General features: G+C 28.8%; 2 protein-coding genes across 3 annotated transcripts in view; one reads left to right on the forward strand and one right to left on the reverse strand.

Moving 5' to 3' along the window:
- LOC118205429 (cubilin-like) overlaps window positions 1-922 on the forward strand; it is a 140,862-nt gene extending 139,940 nt beyond the window's left edge. The window contains exon 18 of the mRNA XM_085814393.1: window positions 666-922. Coding sequence (XP_085670519.1) covers window positions 666-769 — 104 coding nt within the window. The 3' untranslated portion in view covers window positions 770-922. The remainder of the gene's footprint in view (window positions 1-665) is intronic.
- Window positions 923-3,853: 2,931 nt separating this feature from the next.
- LOC118199287 (uncharacterized) overlaps window positions 3,854-24,046 on the reverse strand; it is a 122,458-nt gene continuing 102,265 nt past the window's right edge. For both annotated transcript variants that reach the window (XM_085814399.1, XM_085814403.1), the window contains 2 exons: window positions 22,141-22,254; window positions 3,854-18,482 (listed from right to left, as the gene is read on the reverse strand). In XM_085814399.1, the coding sequence (XP_085670525.1) occupies window positions 18,254-18,482; window positions 22,141-22,254 (343 nt within the window). In that variant the 3' untranslated portion in view covers window positions 3,854-18,253. The remainder of the gene's footprint in view (window positions 18,483-22,140; window positions 22,255-24,046) is intronic.

Below are 24,046 nucleotides of genomic sequence, written 5' to 3' on the forward strand. Positions count from 1 at the left end.
TAAAAAATTAGTCCTAAAACAGTAAACGCACTGTGTAGGCCGCTGTTGCAGTGATCCATAATTCTCTTCTAATAAAAGAAAAATTTTTAAATTCAGATCACTAATGCGACAAAATAAAACAGATATACATTAAAAAAAGATAAATGAATTCACGTAGTTGATATGCATGATGTCCTCCTTGCTAATAAAGGCTGCATAGTACTTTTTGCCCTTTATAGTTCATGAATCACTTGAAAATTCATCAACTTAGCAGTAAACTGTCCATTCTGTATTTCCTAGATTTAACTTCAATATGCATTATATTTTCAAGCACACTGCAATTGTGCAGCTCAAAAAACACATTTTTTTCTCCCCAGAATTCACTATCTTGTACTATATAAAGGTATACTGATCTAGACGCTTGTGATTAATTAGTACTTCTAAGTAGCACTTACACTATGAACACTTCACATGTGCCAACTCGAAATATTTAAAACAATATATTGTACAAATGTAGATTTTAAATCCCTACTAAAATTGTACCCCCCCCCAAAAAAAAACTGATGCTTTATGTTTTATAAATTACAAAATTTTGAAGATGAAAATTAATTTGATCTACATAAATAGTTTTCCTTATTTTTCCAAAACTTCATTCTTGATATTTTATATACCTGTTTATATTTCAGGCACTTACGAATTTTTAGAAGATCAGACAACTATCAGATTCCACAGTGATGCCTACAAGAATGGAGCTGGCTTCTTTCTACTTTTTGAACAGAAAAAATGCTAAAAATAATTGAAAACAAAACTGTTTTAAAAATTGCCCATATGATGGCTATGTACATTAGTTGAGTAACTGGTTAATATGTATATTTTCTATTATTTGATATTAATGCATTTTCCTTTTCTTTAATTAATCCACAAAATTATTTTTCAAACTTCATAGCTGTTATGTATTTCATAGTACTTTATATCCATATTAAATTTTAGTACAGGGTGATCAGCGAATAAGCCCTGATTTCAGAATTAAATATCTCTACAACAAAGATCGATAGAATTATGTGGTAAACTGTATGTTCATTAGCAAAACTGTAAAAATGGTGTACAAAAGTTTAGAAAATTTAGTTACGAAAATCGTTAACAGATGGCGCTCTGCGCTGAAAACTCTTTTCCTGAAAAGAGTAAAATAAATAAATAAATAAAGTGAAGCAGCCTTTGCAATCAAAATACAATTTTTTCAAAATGGTCACTGTTCGAAACAATGAGGTGGCGAACAATGAAATTTGACATCACGTCTTGCGATGTCTCAACGGAAATGGAATCACATGCAACACCAATCAACGATTCAAGCTCATCTAGAGTAGCGGGATTGTTTCGATAGACAGCGTCTTTTAATGCTCCCCACAGAAAGAAGTCACAAGGACTCAGATCGGGAGAATATGGAGGCCAAGCTACTCCTGTGTCAGTAAATTGTTGATAATCTAACGCAATTATTCTATTCCCAAAGTATTCATGAAGAAAGCGAAAAACTTCATCTGTTCGATGCGGTCAAGCCCCATCTTGCATGAACCAGTCGATACCTGGTCGATCCTCCAACGCTAGTTGAGTGCTGACAAATTGTTCCAAAATTGTAACGTAACGTTCAGTAGTTATCGTTTCTCGTACGAAAAAGGGTCCGATAATGCCTCTGGCGCATACCGCAGCCCATGCAGTAATCTTAGGCGAATGCAGTGTTTTTTCTTCATACGAATGAGGATTTTCGGAACCCCAAAATCTCCAGTTTTTTTTTTATTAATGATTTCATTCAAATGAAAATGTGCCTCATCTGTGAACCAGATGCAGCTCACATGAAATCTGTCATTGTCGACCATTGTTGGAATCTGATTTGCAAAGTTAACCCTTTGTTGCCCAGCTTTCATGAGTATGGCCTGATGACTTTGGATTTTGTATGGAAACAGCTGTAGGCTATTTTTTAATATTTTTTGCGTGCTCGTGTACTTCAAACTGTCTCTGATGCAATCCGTCGGATGCTTTTCCTAGGATTTTACTTTACAATTTCAGTAAATTTGGCTGCGCTTTCAGGAGTGACTACAGTTTGCCTAAGCCTAAACCTTTCAATCATCAGCCACGCTGCCAGTCCGTTCGAATTTCGCGAAGAGCATGCAAATGTGTTTTGCATCGGGTTCAACTGGAACATTGAATCGGTTTTGAAAACTGCGACGTGTTGCCGTAGGACTGTGTTCTAATTGGTAAAATTGCAGAACAAAAAAAAAAAAAAAAAAAAAAAAATTTGTTCAATGAAATACATTATTTCACTTTCTACGCTAGCCTTTTTTTACTAGCCAACACTCATACTCACTTTTGAATTCGAAGCCCATTTTTAAAGGCTATTGATAGGTCATTGCGATTAGAGCGCCATCTGTTAACGACTTTCGTAACTATATTTCCTAAACTTTTGTCCAACATTTTTACAGTTTTGCTAATAAACGTACAATTTACCGCATAATTCTATCGATCTTTGTTGTAGAGATATTTAATTTTGAAATCAGGGCTTATTCGCTGATCACCCTGTATATTCATTTGAAAATTCAAGATGGGAAAATCTCACAACATATGCCAGTTCTGAGCAGGAAAGGTAAAGGAAGAATTTAACATATATGTTTGCTGTTGTTTATATCACAACTCTTACGTTTCAAAGTCTGAAAAAAAAAAAAAAAAAAAAAATTTTACTCTTAAAAAGAAAACACAATTGTTGTATAAAATTAAAATGTGATGTGAACATTTCACATATCCTCTTAGCTACTGTTTTATAATATATAATATCTTCATAACACCCCCCCCCAAAAAAAACACTTGAAAGTTTTTATGTAAACAATATTCTTTAAATTCTTTTAAACGTACATCTTAGCATCTTTAAAGTTTTCAGCAAAGTACAATTCATGCTCAGGAATAACATTTCGCATTAGCGATAAACATTCATTCACAGACGGATTCCTATTATTAGTTCTTCAATGTCTCTCAGTATTATCCAAACACTGATTTTTCATCCATTCTGGCTAGAAATGCAATTTTTTTTTTTTAAACTTATGTTGTCAAATATACAAGATACAGACCACAAGCTGAGTCTGCATTTTAGCATACTGCTTCCTAATAATGAGAAAAGATATAATAAAAAGGAAGGGAAGTGTTTAAAATTTTCTATAAATTTAAAAATTATCGATTTGTCTACTCTTAATGACAGCAAATGGCTATATTTTAATCCACGTTAGCCCATATTTGCCTGTCCTTCTAAGTAATAGCCATGATAGTACATGGTTCCCATTCTATTAAATAACACTGAACACACAGAGCTTAGCCCAATCTCTTTAAGATAATATGTGCCTATCTCAAAGAAACGCCACTCAAAAGGTGCACTGGTTATGCAACAGAGGGTTATTCTGTTCAACTGTTTCAATCACCATCTTGAAAATTCTTTCTCTGGAGCTATATTCCCATTTCAATATTTAATGAAATTGAAGAAGTACTACAATGGCTACACCATTCAGGTGGATAGATACTGAAGAACAGTCAAATAAAAGAAGATATTTTATCTTGGGTCTATGGATCTTAAAAGATTATGTGCACTCATCAAAATACTTTCAACTGTCTTTTAATTAAGACTCCAATTTCAGTACATTAAAAACCTAATTTTCATCATTTTAAAACGAAAATTGTTATAGTATATACAGAATTAATGTTTAATGTAATTACTTCATAACAAATGTAAACTTCCTAACAGGTTTCTGCAATATCAATTAGTACTGATGACTGACTATGCAAGGCAACTGTTATTTAAATACAATTATATTATCACATTTTAATAATACAAAACAAATGGCATAAAATGTTCTTTTTATTCTTAAGATATTTCATGTTACAGATACATTTACTTTATCAACTGTGCACAAAATGACTAGGTTTAATTAATACAAAAGCAAGCAAGCCTTTTTTTATTTTACCCATAAAAACTATAATTAATGATGCAAACTGCTTTCAAATACTAGTAGTTGCTTGTCTCACTATACTGTACTGAGAACTCACAAAAATAGGTGATTCTTTACTGCATATAATCTGCAGAATCATCGGCATCACAACAAAATGGATGGCATTCACAAGTATAGTTTTTATCACTAAACTTATACATCTCTAATAGTATTCCATGATTAGAACATATAACACATATATAGTCAAATTTTAGCTAGTGACTGACTTCTGAGGTTGATAAACAAAAGTATACAAAATAGAAGACAACTTATTATATTCTAAAAGACATAGATAAATAGGATAGAATAAGGTCTAAAAGATAAATAAGAATATATTTATGGGAAAATAGTTAAAAAGTATGCAACATTTCTAATTTTGGAACAAAATTTAAATTCTAAAAACATTTGTATCATTTAAAATGAAAACACTGATAATTTTATCAGCTTAAAAATCAAATAAAAACAATTTACTTTGTTCATCATTATTGGCTTTTGTGATTAGTCAGCCAAAAGATGAAGGCAAATTAAGCAGAGGATTGTAGTTATTACATAATTTATTCATTAAAAATTTACACCCCCTTCCCAATTTACATACATTTTTGCTAGTTGATATAAAAAGAAGTCTCAGACAGCAAGAATACGTAGATATTATAGTTATATCAGTTTATACCAAAACTCATAAATTTCAAATGGACAATTAAATATGAAATATATAATATAACTGATTCTGCGCCTTTATAATTATGCATCATATAGGCTTTGAACAAAGTTTTGATAATTTTATTAGCAATATATTTTGCATATCATTTTTGATTGTAAATTATTTGTGTATTTTGAAATACATCTCTAAATTTTTTACTTATTGATGAGATTCTAAAACTGAATAAACTTTATTCTCATGTATATAAGATCTTCTATCTACTAAATATAAAAGTAATTTTGAAGTATTGCTTAGGAAATAATCATATGATTAAAACTCAACTCAAGCTTCACAGAAATAAATGTGTTTAATTCAAAGAACAACTATAATTTCCTTAGGCAAATTGGAAAGTTGCTATTATTTTTTTACAAACCAAAAATTTTAAAGGTATGCACCTGATTGTTTTGTCAGAAATTAATCTGTGGAGAAAATGCTTAACTGAAAAACAGATACAAAAATTAAATCATATACCATTGTAAAAACATAAAATGTATATTACTATACCAAAACTTGTAATTTTATACATATTATTAAAAATAATTAATATTTTTTGTTATAAAACAAATAGATAAAACAATAAAAATGACCTGAAGCAGCATCAAAACATTAAGCTTTGAACATATTGTAGCCTCAATATTTATCAACAAAGTAACAGCTATGCAAGTCAATTGCTATTCTGTTGCAAACGAAATTTTTAAACAATTGCATGATGCAGTATATGCATCAATTGATACCTCGAGCTTGTGACAATATTAGTTACTTTCTATGCTTTAAAATGTGTGCCAAAATGAAATTTGTACATTCAAAATATTTTATTTGTATGAAAGAAATCAATTTCAACAAAAAATGTATATATTTATATATTTAACAATAGAAAAAAATATCACTTTTCATGAATATCAACAAAAAATCATAACTATAGTATTTATGCCTATTTTATTTTTGTTCATGTAAAATCAAGTCCATACTGCATATTTATGCATTACATTTTCTAAATAGCACAAACCAAAGGTCACATGGAAAATATTCAAAATATTAGTTAAAATGGGCTTTCTATTGAACAAGAAAATAAGTTTTCTAAATAGTTTCTGATATTTAAAATTAGGCAAAAACAGCAAACCTAATTTTTTGATATATTTAAATTTAAGAGGGGGGAAGAAAAAAAGGTTAATTGAGTTTTTGTTTTAATGAGACTTTCTGTCTATTTATAAAACTAATTCTCTAAAAATTTACTTGTTCCAAAAATTGTATATTACAACTATAATAATTTTCAGAAATAAAATTTCATTAACGCTTGCTAAGATTTAAATTATGCAATGAAATACAACACATTTAAGAGCTGCCTTTTCTTTCCCTTTTTTTTTTTTTTTTTTTTTTTTTTGTACATTATGTCAAAAGTAATTCATTCAACATTTTAAAATTAAATAACGAAATTAGAATTATTCATGTACATCAGACTACAAAGGTTGAAGCAACTGTACAGTGAATAAATAGATTAAGAAATAGTATAGGTAGCACATTTAAATGGGACAACACTGTTTTAAAAACTACAGGTAATTATTAGGATTGTCAGTTAATGCTGCCAAGTAAATCTTTGATTACATGGTATCTAAAATGCAAAACTTTTAATACACACCTAAAAAAATAAATAGAATAGCAACAAAAGATGAAATGTTTTAAACGTACAACACATAGTTTAGAAAAGTAGGATAATGTAAAAAACTTATCTTAAATACTAAATAAAATAAAAAGAGCTTACATATTTCAGAAATAAATCTAAATCCTCCATTTGCCAAAATAAGAAATTGCTTATGTATGTGTGGAGAGAAATTTCCATATATTTTAGTTTTCTCTTCATTTAGAGTTGAAAACAAATTTTAATATATCAAAATTCATCATAATATGGACTTTTCCCATGTCAAATTTTAATGTTATTATTAAAAACATCTCCCCAAATTAATTAAACAGATTTTTCAGATTAAAAGTTTATCTACATATAATGCATGCAGTACCATTCTCTTAACTTTTTTATACAACGTCTTATTAATCTTAAAATAACAACACGCTCTACAACAGGGGTTCTCAAAAAGGAGATTCTATAAAATATATTGAAAACTGCAAGAAGTATTTAAAAAAATTATTTTTAATGAATATTTAGAAAGAGTGTCTATTTATGCAAATAATAATACATATTTTTACAGTGAATGCATATTGTAAAATGCTTCAAATTTATTCAGTAACATGCTTTAATTATTTTTTGTTACATGCATATGATTACTATTTCAGGACGTTTATTTTTCAATACACTGCATGTATCAGATAATATAAATGATGCAATCAAAAAATTACTTCATTACTAAAATGAAGGGGAGAGGAGAAACCCTGCTCTAAAAGATTTAAAATAGTATACACTATTTTACAGCACATCATCATAAATTTTACACAAACTGTTTCTGAATGAACAGCAGCTAATGGCAGGATTTACAAAAGAAGAAAGGAAGAAGAAGCAAATAGAATATAAAATTTTACAATTACATTTATATATGTCATAGATACTAACTAAGAGCTTAAAAAATTAAGCATTTTAACATATCATTTGTTTAAAGCGTACAGAAATACCAAATGATGAGAAAACAATTAGATTTTATAAGATTTTTTTCACTAATTATACTTAAAATAGGCTGATTTTGAGTATAGTCAATGGGCTACTAAAGTAAAACTATTTAGCACACTTTTATAACAAAAAATTTGTCTGTATAATGTTTTGTAAATATTATGAATAGAATTCTTATCTTTTACTGAATATAATTTTCTTTAATTTGTCTCAGAACAAGAACAACAGTTTAAAGCATATCAGATGCAATGGTTATTCCTAAAAATTAGACTATACATTTTAATTTTACTAAATTCCTGGATGAAAAAATTATTCATTTAGGCCTATTCCAGATAATGAAATAAATGACACCAAAGGTTTTTACAAAAAAATATTGCAGATTAAATATCCATTATACACAGAGCCTATAAACTATGTGCATTAGAACTTATATATTGCATATATAATAATATATCCAATATATGTATAATAATAAATATGATAAGTTTAGATACATATGGTAACTATAATATAAATAATGGTACAAATTTCACAAGTATGATTTTGAATGCATAGCAATATTGGCTCATTACTGGTTACTCTAATCCAAATTAATTACTAGCATTTAAACTATGAAATATGCTTTCATTATTAAATTGGCGAATGAATAATATGCAATCTATAAATATTTTATTATATGCACAAAAAGTGAATTATTTTGCAACTGTGTACTTTTGGCATTTGATTAACAATATATATATATAAATATATATAAAATGATAATCTATTAGACTACTTAGAAAATACACATGTAGAACAGGTATGATATTTATAAAAAATAATTTTCAATGCATTTTTAACATTGCTATTTTGAAGTCAAATATGTAAAAAATACATGTTTTAAAACTACTTTATGAATTATAGATATTAAATGAGATTAAAATGTCACTAAATGACAAGTATAAATTTCACAAAAGATAAAACATTTTTAAATGTGCCTTTTATAGATAATTATTAGAGAATGGTCAGTAGTTTACATATATATGATAAAAAATAATAAATCATCATAATACAATAATGACTAAAAGAAATAAAATGAACATACCTTCATTTTAATTTATCTAAAATAGCTTTTGTAAACTTCACATAACAGAAATTAAAAATTAACTCATGTAAAGGACTTGAAATTATTTGCTTTATTTAATTTTTTATTTAAGTCAATCAAGTTCTTATTTGTTTGTAATAACACAAAACATATTTTCTCTCTTTGTTCTGGCTACACATAAATAAGTATATTTAAAGTGGAGAAATATTAATAAATGTGGCAAAACTGCAAATAGGTTTTTCAGTTTTGTTCAAAAAAATGCTAGAGGAAGCTTTAGTACTTTTATAACTCATTTTTTACCACAATTTAATGTAAGTATGATGATCATAGTTTAAAGTAACATAAAAAATTAAAATTTAAAGCAAAATATTTTGAAAAAAAGAAAGCTGATCAAAATATATCAGAAATAGTATCATAGAAATATTCAGCATAAAAGTAAAACAAAAGAATTCATTTAAAGTAGGCATATACAGAGGCTGTTCCCACATTTTTAGACAATTTTGCTTTCCTATATAAAAAATTGTCTACTTGGAATTTTTTTTTTTTTTTTTAACTGCAACTATGTTTTTGAAGGATAAATAATCGTCTCCTACTTCACAGTTTTGTTTTCATGCAAAAAAAGACACTTGAAACAATTGATGAAAGGCTAAGTTTCTGCATTTTCTAAAGAAAATTATTTGTATCTAGTTATTAAAAAACATTCTGAAACATCTGATTTTTGATATCTAAAGCTGATAAATTTAGTATTGTCAACAAGAAAGAAGCAAAAAAATTTGTAGAATAAACTTGTTTCTGTTGTGTTTACATTTTTACAGAGATTACTCAGGTAGAAATGAGTTTATGGATGGACAAAATGGTGAACATTTATGGTCGTATCTAACATTTGGTGACCCTCAGTAAGTGATTAAAATATAAGTGGTCAGTACTTTATCTAAGAAATATTTAATGGAATTTTTGTTTTTGGTTTCAATGCAGCATCTTATTCAGAAGCGATCTCTGTTATGAACATCATTTACTAAGACATATAAAAATTTAATGTCTCTGTTTGATGATAAAAATATAAAAATAAGTGGGGTTAAGATTAAATTAGCCACTTTAGAATGCATTAGTGCTGATTTAATGACTCTTGACAACGAAATATTAGAAATTGCCTAAGTGCTGACAATAATGGTAAGTTATTCTGGCAAATTTGAATCTGTAGAAGAATATAAAGTCAAATTTGATGAAGCTAACGTTTGCATCAATTGTTTTATAACGCAGTAAAAGTAAATCACAACCAAACAGGAATATATTAAGCAATCAGAAATCAAAAATAAAACTTCCCAAACTTGAACTAATAAAATTTGGCAGTGAAGTTAAAGAATTGTTGTGTGTCTGGAGTCAGTTTAAACAAATTCACGAGCATAAAGAAATGGAGTTGGAAGACAACTTCCAATATTTAATACAGTGTATGTCACCATGTACAAGATATCATTGATAGCTATCCACCTATGGCAGAAAATTATACAAAAGTGACTGAAAGCCTCAAAGCAAGATTTGCCTGTGAGGAATTGTTAGTGGAATACTATATTCATGAAATATTAACTTTAGGTGTTAAAAATGCTACCAAATCAAAACTTAGTAACACTCAATTATATGATCATTAGAATCCATTGGGATGACCTCAGACAAATATTCTGCAATGCTCTTCCCACTTGTGAAGTCGTGTATTCCAGAAAACATGTTGAGAGTTTGGTTGAGAAACTCAGTAAATAGAGAAATCATATAGTGCAAGACTGAAGAGCTTTTAAATTTTCTAAGGGCTGAGGTCGAAGGAGAAGAAAGAGTAACTCTAGCACAGTCAGGCATGAAGCAAAGTGAACCCTACAGAAAAATTCATAAGGATAGGAAAGATGTTACTAAACCTACTGCAAGCAACTTGTTTTGGGGAGCAAAAGAAATAAATGACAATAATGTAATAAATTGTATATTCTGTGAAAAATCTCATCAAAGTAAAGATTGCTACAAAGAATAAAATTTAAGTCACAGTGAAAAACTGAAAATTATGAAAGAGAAAAAATGTTGCTTTATTTGTCTGAAAACAAACCATCGAGCTAAAAATTGTAAAAGCAAAGTTCTATGCATGTTTTGTGGTAGGAGCATTACATTGTTTGTTGTCCAGAATTTAAGCAGAAATCAAAAGTTCCTGTCGAGTGCAATCAAGAAAATTGTGAAATTAGCACTTTTTCTTCAGCATGTACTTCAGAAAGAGTTTTGCTTCAAACTTTAGCTATTGCCATTCAACATGAAGGAAAGAAACTTCATCTTCGAGCTTTGATCGATACTGGACCTGAATATTCCTATGTTTTAAAATCAACAGTAGAATCCTTAGGAATAAGATCAGAAGCTCATAAAAAATTAACATGTGTTTTGTTTGGAAGAATTATATCTGATATGAATCATAAATGTTATAAAATAAATGTTGAGAATTTGCATACTGGTTACAGCTGCAAGATTCCTGTTTTAGATCATCCTATAATTTGTGGATCTATACCTAGTCTACAGAAAGGACCTTGGATATCAGAATCAGCTGAAAAGGGAATTCATATCACAGATGTTGATTGTGTCAACCCGCAGATTGATCTTTTGATAGGCTAAGACTCTGCAAGAAATATGTATACAGGAAAAATACAGAAATTAAGTACAGGCATATTTGCCATGGAAACACTGCTTGGATGGGTTTTGATGGGTAAATTGCCGACAACTGGAGGTGAAAATTCTATTGCTGTTGTAGTCACCATTCACAATCAAGATATCAGAACCTCTGGGAATTAGAAGCCACTGGCATTACAGATCCCTTTAAATTGAAATCTAGAAGTGAAATTGATAAGGTCATAAACAATCATTTTATGGCAAATTTAAGAAAAGACAATAACGGAACACATGAAAAGAAATTGCCATGGGTGCATGACAAAAATCTTTCTGAGTATAGTATAGAGATATAGCTGAAAGAAGACTAGAAAACACATCAACTAAGTTAAAAATGGAAGGAAAATATGACGCATATAATAATGTGTTCGAGGAGTGGTTAAAAGAAGATATATAATTGAAAAAGTACCACTTAAAGAACTATCTAAATCTGGTTGCTACTTGCCACATAAAGGGAATTTCAAGGAAAATTAAACAACTAAGGTTAGACCAGTTTTCGACATATCAACTAGAAAGAAAAGATTTCCTTCACTTAATGACTGTCTTAAAAAAGGAATCTAACAACTTAGAATTGATATGATCATTGTTAGTAAGTTTTAGGGGAAAAACAATAGGTATTACATCTGACATGAAAAAGGGCCTTTTTACAGATAAATACTGCCAAAGAAGATCAGGATTATCTTCGATTTCTGTGGTAGAAGGATAGTGTGAGTAAAGAAATTCAAGTTTTTAGGCACCGCAGAGTAGTTTTGGAGTTACCTGCAGTCTGTTTATTTTTAGAGCAGTCATTTGTAATCATCCAGAGAAAACATGCATAGAACATAAAGAAACTGCAGAAAAGTTATCGAGATTGTTTTATGTTGATAACTGCATCACTTCATTGGAAGCAGAAAGTGAAACACAACATTTTATAGAAGTCTCTAAACAGTTAATGCAAAATGCTAAATTTAAATTGAGAGGCTGGAAGTTTACCAATTTTAATATATCATCTCCAGAACTAGAAATATTTCAAGTCTTAGGAGTGCTGTGGAATCGAAGAACTGACAATTTATTTTGAGGTAAAAACACAAAGAGTTTTTGATCCGATTGGGTTTTGTTGCCATGTAACATTGTATCCAAAATTACTTCTTCAATAAAGACAAACAAAAAGTCAAGTCAAAATTAACAGAGAGGAAAGATTTAGAAAATTTTAAGTATCCAATTTTATTGCCAAGTACACATAAATTAGTTGAACTACTCATCTTAGAACATTAATTGATTTTACATCATGCTGGACTTCATATGTTCTTAACCAACCTACAAGAGAAATTTTGGATTATAAACAGTAGAAAAACAATAACAACTGCTATTTCTAAATGCACTGTTTGTAGAAAACACAGTGCAAAAGCAATGAGAGCAGTTTGTGTACCACTTTCATAAGACAGAATTAGAGAAGCATCCATTCTTGAAGTCACTGGAACAGACTTAGCAGGCCTTTTTATTCTTAAAGATGGAACTAAAGCTTGCACGCATGTTTCTTTGTATGTATGCATTGCATTCAGAGCTATTCATCTGGAACTGCTAACTTTTTTTCAGAGATTTAGGTAGAAACGAGTTTATGAATGGACAAAAAAATGATGAACATTTACTGTCATATCTAACATCACCCATGGATTTTTGCACTTTTGGACTTTGAAAAAGGAACTGAACAAACATCACCAACATCCCTCCTTGAACTTGAGCTATTCAGGAGGAATGGGATAAAATACCTCTTCCAACATTATAAAAGGCTAGGAAATCATTGGGTAGAAAGATAGGGAAGAATAAGGGTTATGAAATAGAACATTTAAAACACAAAAATTCTAGGTAAAATATTTCTGTAATTCTTCTGTAATAAATAGAATGTAAATCATCTAAAAAATGTGCAAACAGCCTCTCTATTCTAAAACATATTACACACTAATCAAAATAATTATATATGTATTGCTTACTTTACAGATTGCTTACTTGTAGATTACAATATAAAGTTGAATAGCATCCCGAGAAAACAATTAGAAAATATCTGTACTATACCACAATAAGAAAAACAAAATATATCTTGCTATTTTTAATATTAAAAATACAATACATTTCAAGGGTTTCTTTTTTAATATTTAATTTCTTTTCTTCTTTAATAATGCAACAATGATACATCCAAAAATATGAAGAATTTTTTTTAAAAATTAAAACTGAAAACTTATAATAATCTAAAAGTTATATCACCATAAAAATGTAATTTTGAAAAGTAGATGCATTAAAATCTTATTTATACATGTATAAAATTCAACCTACAAAATAATGGTTTCATTATTCAGTAATTTAAGGGGATTTTTTTTTAAGTGTGGGGGGGGGGGAACTTTATTTCCACAACAAGCAAAATATTATCATGATTAAAACTGAAATAATAAAAATTACAATAATAATAATATCATTCTTATTCAATACCACCTTTTTGACGGAAAAAAAACAGATCCAGCAAATGAAAGAAATCATTAAAAAAAAAGTTGATTTTCATAGCAGGCAAATAAGATTTTACAAATAAAGAATAGCATAACAAAATTTTATTTTTTTCTTATACCAATGAAAAATCATATATTACTTTTAAAAAAAATGAAATTAACTCTCTGAGCGGAGCAGGATTTTAGATCTGTTATGAAAACCGGCATTTAAACAGCATTTATTAATTGAGTTACTTATTTTAGTCTGTATTTTCATAAACTTACATTCATTAGGATGATATTTACATTATTAAAGAAAGTAAGAAAGCAAAATATCTTAAATTATAAGCTAATATATGCCAAGTAGCAAAACTTCTGATGACCGGATAAAGCCAGTCATAATGCTCAGAGGGTTAAAATATAACCATAATATGCCCATGATTGGTGTAAATGAAAGGTTAATAAGATAGGACTTCAGAGTTTCCTTATGAGTTATTCTGTTTATTAAACATAAAAAATTCCATTTTATTGATACATTTATAACAGATCCTATAAACCAAATCTTAATCTACAGCTGAATTTTGCTCAGTTGCATATCAATTGTATGTTAATATGGAATTTGAACTATAATAATACAGAAAATATGTTAATAATTAAAAATAACAATTTTTCATAATTTTAAATAAGACACTATGAAAACTAAAAATAAAATTTTAAAAAGCTTGTTTTCAATGACTAATCAAAAAGTAAATTGATTTCAGAAAGAAATGTAAATGCATTACAACATTAATAAAAAAATCTGATTTATTTTCCATCATATATAATTATTTATCATATATCAATCAAGCAAATTTGTAAAAATCTGTAACTGCTATTTTAACAATCTGAAAATAAGCTTAATAAATATGCTCTACAAATTCATAATTAAATCATCAATAAATTTATAAATTAATACCTCTCAATTGATAAATACTTACTTATAACTGAAGTTATTGATAATTTATCAATATGCAACTAATCCTTTTATAAGAATAGATTAATTGGTTTACATATATTATAAAAAATTAAAAACTTAATTTTATGGTTTTAAAAATAATATCTCAAAACTAAAAAAATATTTCATATAAGAAAACTACTATGACACAATTAAATTAATGAACAAAAATAGTAAAACTGGAAAGATTATATTAGTATCCTTGAGCACAGCAATAACTAAAAGATTAAAATTTGCCTTAAATGGAAGCACCAAAATTTCAGATTTAAATTACACAATTTATTTATTTATTATTCTCTTGACATAATTATTTATAATAAGCTCTCAAATAAGAGAACCAATACTATTTGTATAAAAGTACACATCTGTCTGCAAGACATACATTATTATTCATGTAAAATAATAATAATAAAAAATCAACATTAGTAAAAAACATAGGAACTTCTCAATTAATAAATAAAAAAGTATACTATAATAATAAATATGACACTAGAAATTATATTCTATCACAAAATATACACAAATTATTTTAAATACATACTACAAGCAATACATAACTTCCTTACACAAATATTCCAATATTTCAATAAATTATCAGTGGAATGCCTCCTAAAACATAAAAATGACTAGAAAGACTTAGGAATTAAAATGCATGCATATTATCTGAATAAAATTTCATACAGTGGAATTCTGATTAAGACATCGTTATAAAACTGCTTATAACACAGAAAATAATAATCAGAAAACCTATGCAATGCTGGCTGCATAAAAAAAATTACAATTTTACATGAAAGGCAAAAATGAATAAATTATGAATCATTATATAATTCATCATTACGTTATCAGCATTCAATTTTCTACTCAGATCACTACATTTTAACACAATGTTAAAATGGAGAGAAGAGATCTTGAAAACTCTTTTACACATTTAAAATACAGGAAACAGTTATATCCCTTGTGTTATTCTTGTGATAAATTTTACACATCTATTGTTGCATTCTTATACCATTTTTTTTTTACCATTATAACATTTTTGTTTTGGCAGCAATTTATACTGACGATTACTGATGATGAAAAATGCATAATCATTTTAACTTTAATTAACTTCTGGACTCGTGCACTATTTTGTGCTATTTCAAACTAAAATCTTTGACACTTTTTTTTTCTAAAAAATTTAATGCAAGCAAAAAAAAAAAAAAAAAATGTTAAATGAACAAGAAAATTAATACCTAGTCAAAAAATTATTCAAATACACTTATTAGAGAAATAATGGTTCTGTTACTATTCTGCATAAACTAAATGGGTAGGTTCATCACAAAGATTCTTATACTTCAACCAGTTTCATATATTTTATTTAATAATTAAATTAAATAAGCATATTTGAAAAGAAAATCATAGTGCATATAATGGCTAATTCTGAATTCCACTGCATGCATATTTTTTTTAATTAAACAAGAAATAGATATTAAAATACTCAAATTCCTTTAAAATTCTTGTACATAATGACTAGAATGTATACATAGTAAAATATGTATGATTTTAACATATCCAAATCTCTTTTCACACAGGCCCATCAACGGTAAAGTGAAAAATGGTTAGGTTATTTCAATAGAGCAAAGTAATCAGGGTTATCTGCTTATGGGAAAGGCTGCTTTTTGCAAGGCTTTCTGAGCGAAGGGTGCTCGTATTCACATTAACCAAGAGGACACCATGAGAATCAACTGTACAGACAGCCCATTTGTCTGGGTACAAATCCAGGTCAAACTACTAGCATTCAGGGGTCTCAATCGCTCGGCCACTGGTGGATCCTGAAGTAGGGGAAAAAATGGTGAACACATTCATTTGACAAGTACAGTTTCTGGCAACTCGATTAGTTGGTTCTATGAAGTTTCTTGATTTCTTCTATTCTTTCTTGATTCATGTACTGCATGAATCTGAACCCCCCCCCCCGCAAAAAAAGCAGGACCAGTCTGGGTCAGATACTGCATTATTTATTATTACTATTATTTTACTACTTTGGAAGAGAACAAATGCGTGTCTGATTACCCTCTAAATCATCAGAATTTCATTCAATGTCTAACAGAATTAGTGTTGCATTTCCCCCCCCTTAGTTTTAAATTTAAATTTGACTTATTTCTCTTCCAACTTAATTCTTTTCATTTCAATATTTAATTCACATTCACATTTTGCCCGCTCATCCTTACTGTCTTTCAAGTCAATCAGGTACTTATAACTAATTCTTTCAACTTTTTAATTCCTTCAACATATATTAAAAGTTTTTCTAACACATGTATTGCTTACATAAAATCATTTTCCATGCACCAGTGAGAAATACATAAGAAAGAATTTTCCTAAACAGAACCATTTTCTAACATATTTTTTGAGATAGCATGAATTTTTATTCAGTTTTCAACACATATTGCAAATGTGTCTACAGTGTGAAGAGAGAGATGGGTACATTAAGATGACTAAGGGGGGGGGGAATATACATAAAGTAATACAGTCAAAAGTCGTTAATCCGGACCTCAAAGCTAAACTTTCTGTGCATGCGTCAACGCATAAAGCGTTCACGCATGCACATAGGCATTTACGCATGCGTGTATGCGTGTGCGCATGTGCATAAAACATTTACGCATGCACGTTTAATGTATAACAGATGGTATAAGCTAAGCTAAAATTATCTATTTCAGTTAATGTTGCAGATTGCGTTGTTCCTTAATCTTCTAATTGGATGCAGCTTATTATTTTTTGCAGACTGTTAGAGCAATTTTATAAAAGCAAGCTTGAACTTTCGATTATCTCAAAAAGAATCTCTGATTTTGGAGATACCAAAGGATCTACAAAGCGAAAGCATGTTCCGATGTCCATCAAACAAAAAGTGGAATTGCTGCAAAAAATGGATAAAGGCATATCCTTTGATTCTCTAATCATTCGAAATATGTTTATCAATTTCATGCTGCTCTGCGGTGGGTGGGGGGGACGCGGCGCGCAATGAACTGGAAGTTGATCTGTCAGCACTATCCTTATCTTCAGGGCATTTGTTTTTATTTTATTCGGCTTGTAATTTCTTATTAAATGTAGTATTTCATCTCAATGTACTCTGTCTTTGATATGATTTAAATCAAATTCCTCGTCATTATAAATATCATGAATGCACATAAAATAGTTTTCTGGTTCCAATTTTCTAATTTCGACTATGCGTAATGTATGCTTTATGCATGCGCACGTTGAAAGAAATGTTTAATAAAGTAAACAAATAAATATTAAGCTTTTTTTTTTGTAAATTTTGATACTCTTTAGATCATAATTGCTCTTTATTTCATAAATTACGGTTTCATATTTTTAATTTTATAATTTCTGCATGCCATCTTACCAGATTTAAACTGATGATCTATAATCTGGAAAAACCGATAATCCGGAATCCTAGAAGTCCCGACGAGTCCGGGTCAAAGACTTTTGACTGTAGTACAAATGGCATTTCCATGGACAATCACAAGATAAAATACAAAAAAGGGAAGATAACCCATAATAATAATAATAATAGTAATAACAAACACTCTTGCAATGATTTGTGGATGATGCATATTATTCAGACTACACATAAGAATTTAAAACTTAAAATCTGATATATTTCATAAAATTTATGTGAACATAAAATATGGTGCGCTTTTTACTTTTTTGAAGATTTCCATGAGGAATATTTGGCAGGACTTAATTTAGCTTGATCGAGAATTATCAGCTTCACTGTCTACACCTGATGAAGTAGGTGCTATTTTAGAATGTTTAAAAGAAGTAAGGGGCCCTCTATGAAGACTTCTTTGCGGCCCCTTAGCTCTACTTTCATTTCTAGAAGTTAAATTGTTAGGGTCAGGTCCTCGGAGCAATGATGCATTTGGGCCCTTATAATTTTTAGGGTCTGGCCCTCTCCAGGGCATATATTCTTTCCTACAAAAAATAATAATAATATTTCCAGTCATGAGAAAATTAATTTTTTTCACACAGAAATTTCCAAGTAAAAAAAAGCACTGCAAAAAAATTATGCATATTTTTAAAATACACTATGTTTCATTCAGACCTGAGTTATTATTTGCTATATTTATAATACACGAGTAGGCAAATGTAATTTGTAACAATTCACACTTTGAGAAATATCCAACACTAGCAGCTTCGCTGCCAGCCTTCGTCTGGCTTTTAACCCGGCGGGTGTCGCACCAAGAAAAGTAACTAGAGTGGGCGCGTGGGGTATCACATACTCCAGTATTTAAAATATGATAAAAATAGTATTATTTAGTTTTAAAACTTTTTTTTTTTTTTTGTTCTTGTGCATTATAAATATGTGAATAATAATTGGGTTTCAAAAAATTAATTTCCGAAACAATCTTAGAATTAAAATTAAGATAAATGAAAATAATAAAAATATAAACTTCATGCCTCTAAGTTTCACTGCATCTCTAATACACCATGCTTATTTTATTTCTTCACACTTTGAACGAAATACATTAATGTGTTCTTCGCACAGAATGTTTTCACATTTTAAACATTGCATTCACATTTTCTGTCCTTGGCGCAAGGGCAAAAAATTTATCACATCTTTCATACTTAGTTGTTTCGAATTTCATATATTCATTTTAATTCTTCGTCGAAACTTCTGCTTTTGTTTTGCATGCAGTATGTCAATTTCTTGGAAAAATATTAATCTCTGATCTTTGTTCAATACTTTTTTCATTAATTGTAATGCTATGTCCTTCAAAAACAGACTTCTGTTTCTGGTTGGTCGATTTGCAGTTGAATGTAATATAATTCATGCATTTATTACAGCAACATTCAGTGCAGGAAAGAAAATTACCATTGGCCACCTCCTTGTTATTCTGGCAATTGAATTAATTGGCTGACATTTCATCCCCCATATCCACTGCTCCTTTAGTCATATTATTAAAACATATATTCCTGACGTTTTATTTTCTCCAATAGTATCATCTATAGTATGATCGTTACATAATGTTGAAAGCATAAGAACAGTTTTTCCTTTTTTAGGAACATCAGGAATTAATGTTTTATCTTTTTCGAAACCAAAACATTGTAGAAAATATTCTTAGTTTAATCTTCAGTTTCCAAAATGCAATCTTCATCGCTTTCAAATATTTCTAATAAATCTCACATGCGTTGCATCTCCAGTTCATAGGGACTCGTTCTTTTTACCATAATGCAGTTAGAAATTTTTAAGAATTTAATGTCGAGTACTTTAAAATCACTTGCAAGTAGAAATATTTACTGTTACACTCTAGAAATAAATTTCTGAGCTAAATATTCAGTCAGAAAAACATTTACACGGACAGGCGCGTGGGGTGTGTCATACCCCAGTTCCAACAAAATACCAATAAATCTTTTTCTGAAACACACAGGCAAAGAAAAAGTGGTTCTGAAAGTCAACCATAACTAGAAACTCAGCTACTGAAAGCAGCACAGAATTTCAGTTTCACAAGTTAGGAATATTCCACTTTTATGTAGGGTTGGGATATGATACACCCCATGAGCATTCCCGCGGGTTAAATGTACCGGAAAAATGGCTGAAGGGAACACCAAACGTTAAATTTAAAAACTGCTTAGAATTTTACTCTGCAGAACAACTCCATAAAAAGAATTTATTACGTATAACAAAATTACAATGAAATAAGCAATATCCCTTAATAAAAATATTAAGTATCATAATAAATAAATTCACCAAGTTCCCTTTTGCAAAATCTTAAGAACTCAAATGGTGTAAAGGAGGTTAAGAACTTTGTTTCCTAAAAAAATTACTCAAGACTTTTCAATATCTTAAAGACAGTGAAATAGGCAATAAATAACACAAAAGAATACTAAAAACAAAAAATTCTGAAAAGCAAAGTATAATTAATGATATTTTATCTTATATTTTCAAGAGAAAAAATTACAATGAAATAAGCTATATACCTTAATACAAATATTAATTATCCTAATAAAAAATTAATCAACTTTCTGTTGAAGAAAAAAAAAATCATGCAAAACTTTTCAATATCTTACAAATAGTGAAATAAGCAAAAAATAACATGAAAGAAACTCAAAAAACAAAAAATTCCGTGCAGAATTTTACTCTGCAGAACAACTTTATCAAAAAGAAATCAATAAAAATATATTATATATATAAAAAAATGACAATGAAATATGCCAATCTCTTAAAAACAGTGACATAAGAAATACGATGAAAAATTGTTGCCAAACCCATATTTCTAAAAGAATGAAACTATTCAAAATGACGCGATTTCATCAAAAATCTATCAACAACAATAAGAAAGGAAAATTGTTGCCAAAATCACATTTTTAAAGATGTGAGATGTGAGAAGTGTACTCGGAAACTTCATTTAATTTTTTTTAAATACAAAATATTATCATTTTTCCAAAATTCTTTTTGTAAAAGCAGTCACAAGGATGAAAGTTTAACGTGTCCAAAAATCAAAGAAAAATAAACTATACATTTTTAAAAATTAACTTTTTTAGAAAAAATCCCGTTGAAAAGGTGTTAAGCTCATTTTGTTAAATAATTTCGTATTTAATTGATTTATTGAAACACGAAATTTATTTTAAGTTCGTAAAATAGCTGAGTGCCAAAGTTTCATGACGATCTGAAAATGGAGTGTGTAGAGTAAAATCTCGCTTTCCTATAGTCCATTATGTCTCAAAATGACGCGATTTCGTCACAAAACATAAAATAAAAAAAATTCTAATTCGAATTTCGAAAAAATCGCTTCGAGGTGCACTGGCTCTTGTCTAAATGCACCTATGTACCAAATTTCATAGCCGTGGGTCTATTAGCTTATGCGCAGCGCGAACGAAAGACACACTGACACACACACAGACAGACTCTTTTTTTTATTACATGTAGAGATATTGAACTACAAGTTCTGGAAATGGTCACATTTCGACACAGATATCTCAAACTTGGAACACTATGCTTGCAACCGTCTCACTCAAATGAGAATGGCTTGTGTTATCAGCTGTAGTTGTGAAGCTCTCTTTCCATTACTTGACTGTGTGTAATTTATTAGTATTGATTTTTCTTTTCAGTGTTTCTGAAAGAAGAAGAAGTCTGGTACATTCGACTGGAACAGTCGAGATACATAGAATTTAACAGTCTTCAGAGAAGTTGATTATAAATTATTGTTCACTTTTGGAAAACATCATAAAGCCTTCCTTTGTTTAATGGGCAAACAAAACTATGGTACACTGTCAATATATTTTAGGAATGCAGTTATCACATAGAAGCTTCTAATATCATGAAGTGACATATCTCACTTCCAAAAGGTTTATAGCATTCGAATTACACACAATCCAGCAACTGAAAAAGAATATAACTAAACTAACTGATAAAATCTGCCACACTTATCTTACAAATATACAAACATCAAGTACCAAACTGGAGTTCAAGAAAAAATTATGATATGTTGCATATTTCTTGAAGTATGCATTGTCAGAATTTCATTTTCCCTTTGATTATCATGCCTACAGCAGACAATAATGCACATATCCTGTATTTATTTTAAAGACTGCAGTAAATTATAACAAATGTACATAGAGGCATACATACAATAGTAAACTTTCACATGGACCTTTCATCAGAGATGGATCTGGACCTCGAGCTCTGGTACGATAAATAGACACATTTTCAAAATCATTTCGAGTGCTGGTAGCTTTAGATACCCTATATTAAACACACAAAGTGACAATACATCATACGAGGAAAAAGAAAATTCAGTGGTAAAGGTGTTAAGAACAGGATGGTAAGATTTAGTGGTAAGAATGTCAAGAACAGAATGGTAAGATTTATGGTAAAAAAGGTGAAAGAATAGTATAGAGAATACAGAAAAAAAAATGCAAAATTTGAAAATACTTAAATAACAAATGAGGAAAACATGTCAAAAAGAATTAGTGTTACTAAACACAAATTTAATGATTTAATAACTGTAAATTTAGTTATTTTTTAATTAATGGTAATTCACTAAAATTTCTACTTAAAGCCAATTTACTGGTATTTTGTTCCTTGCAAAACATTTGAACACATAAGAATAAATTACACAAAAATAGACATTTTACTCAAAACTTATTAGGCACTACAAAAATATATGAAAATAAATTATATTCTGAATGTAAAATGTAATGAATTCAGAATGGAAATGAATTATTTCTGAATGTAAAATACAAAATGATGTAGTGTATTAAAATTTTAAATTACTTCTGATAATATATACTACAATTTATCTTCTTCTCATATATATATACATATATACTGGAAGTAATTCAAAATTTTTTTGAAATGTTATCAAGGTTTAGTTTATTTGATTGTGGCAAAGCACCTGAGCATCTGTTTAACCCTTTAACTGCTGGTGGGATGCCACCTTTTTTTGTTTATAAGTTTTTATCTTCCAGATGAAGGCTGCAAAATTCCATTTAAAATATATACAATTACACCTTTTAGTTCTCTAAATGTATAACAGATGGCAGCACGAGTATTCATGCATGGAAATAATGTACAATAAAAATTCTTTGCTGGTCTAATTTTGAAGCAGTTTTTTTATCTACTTCTAATGCAATTTAAATTGTCTGAACAACAACATTTGGTATTAAAATGGATATTTTTATGTGAAAAGTTTCCTTTTCTAAACAGAAATTATTACTTGAATTCATATATATTAATTAAGAATGGTTAAAATTAAAAGGTGGGACCAAATATGTCCCTCCGTACATGTAGGAATTGCTGCTACTAGATGGCAGCACTGTTCAAATATTTTAAAATTCAAGTATCATGTTTGTTTTATATGTTGATAATGCAAATTTATATTTTTTAATAAATTGCAATAATGTTAAAACTTGAAAAATATTTAGTATTTTTTCCGAAAGAAATGAAAATATAAGTCTGTAACATGAAATCTCATTGAATACTGAATGAATATGCAAGTGTGATTCATCATAGAAAATATCCTAAGCAGAGGAAAGAAAGGTGAAATGTAAATCATGATGGCCTTCTAAATACCTTCCTTTTTTCCCAAACCTGTAGCAAATAAAGTACTGGAGCAAAAATCTTTTCTGTTTCAAATTTCTTATGAAAATCATTAAAAAATATCTAAAAAGTCGTACAGAGAGTGATTTTTTTTTTAATTTTGTAATTTTTTTAATGTTTTTTATTTTGCGAATATGATTAATATTTTCTAGATAATTATTCAAAAACGTTTTATATATCTTGCATTTTCATTTGGTTTCTAAAACTAGCACTTTAAATATGCATGTTAGGAGAATTTACGCTGAGGCAAAGATGCCATTTTACTGCTCTAGGTATACGGTGGGACAAGCGATATCCCATCATGTCATGAATTACTTTAAAGGTTTACCTTTTTTTAATTTTTTTTCATTAAATAACATTGTATTAGGGGCTAGTTATCTATGTGTAAAGTTATTTTTTCCAAAAAACATTTTTTTATAAACTGAACCTCAAAGGG

Source organism: Stegodyphus dumicola, chromosome 1 (genome assembly GCF_044657685.1).
Source record: "Stegodyphus dumicola isolate Sdum_Otavi_A_Nest chromosome 1, ASM4465768v1".
Lineage (NCBI taxonomy): Eukaryota > Metazoa > Arthropoda > Arachnida > Araneae > Eresidae > Stegodyphus > Stegodyphus dumicola.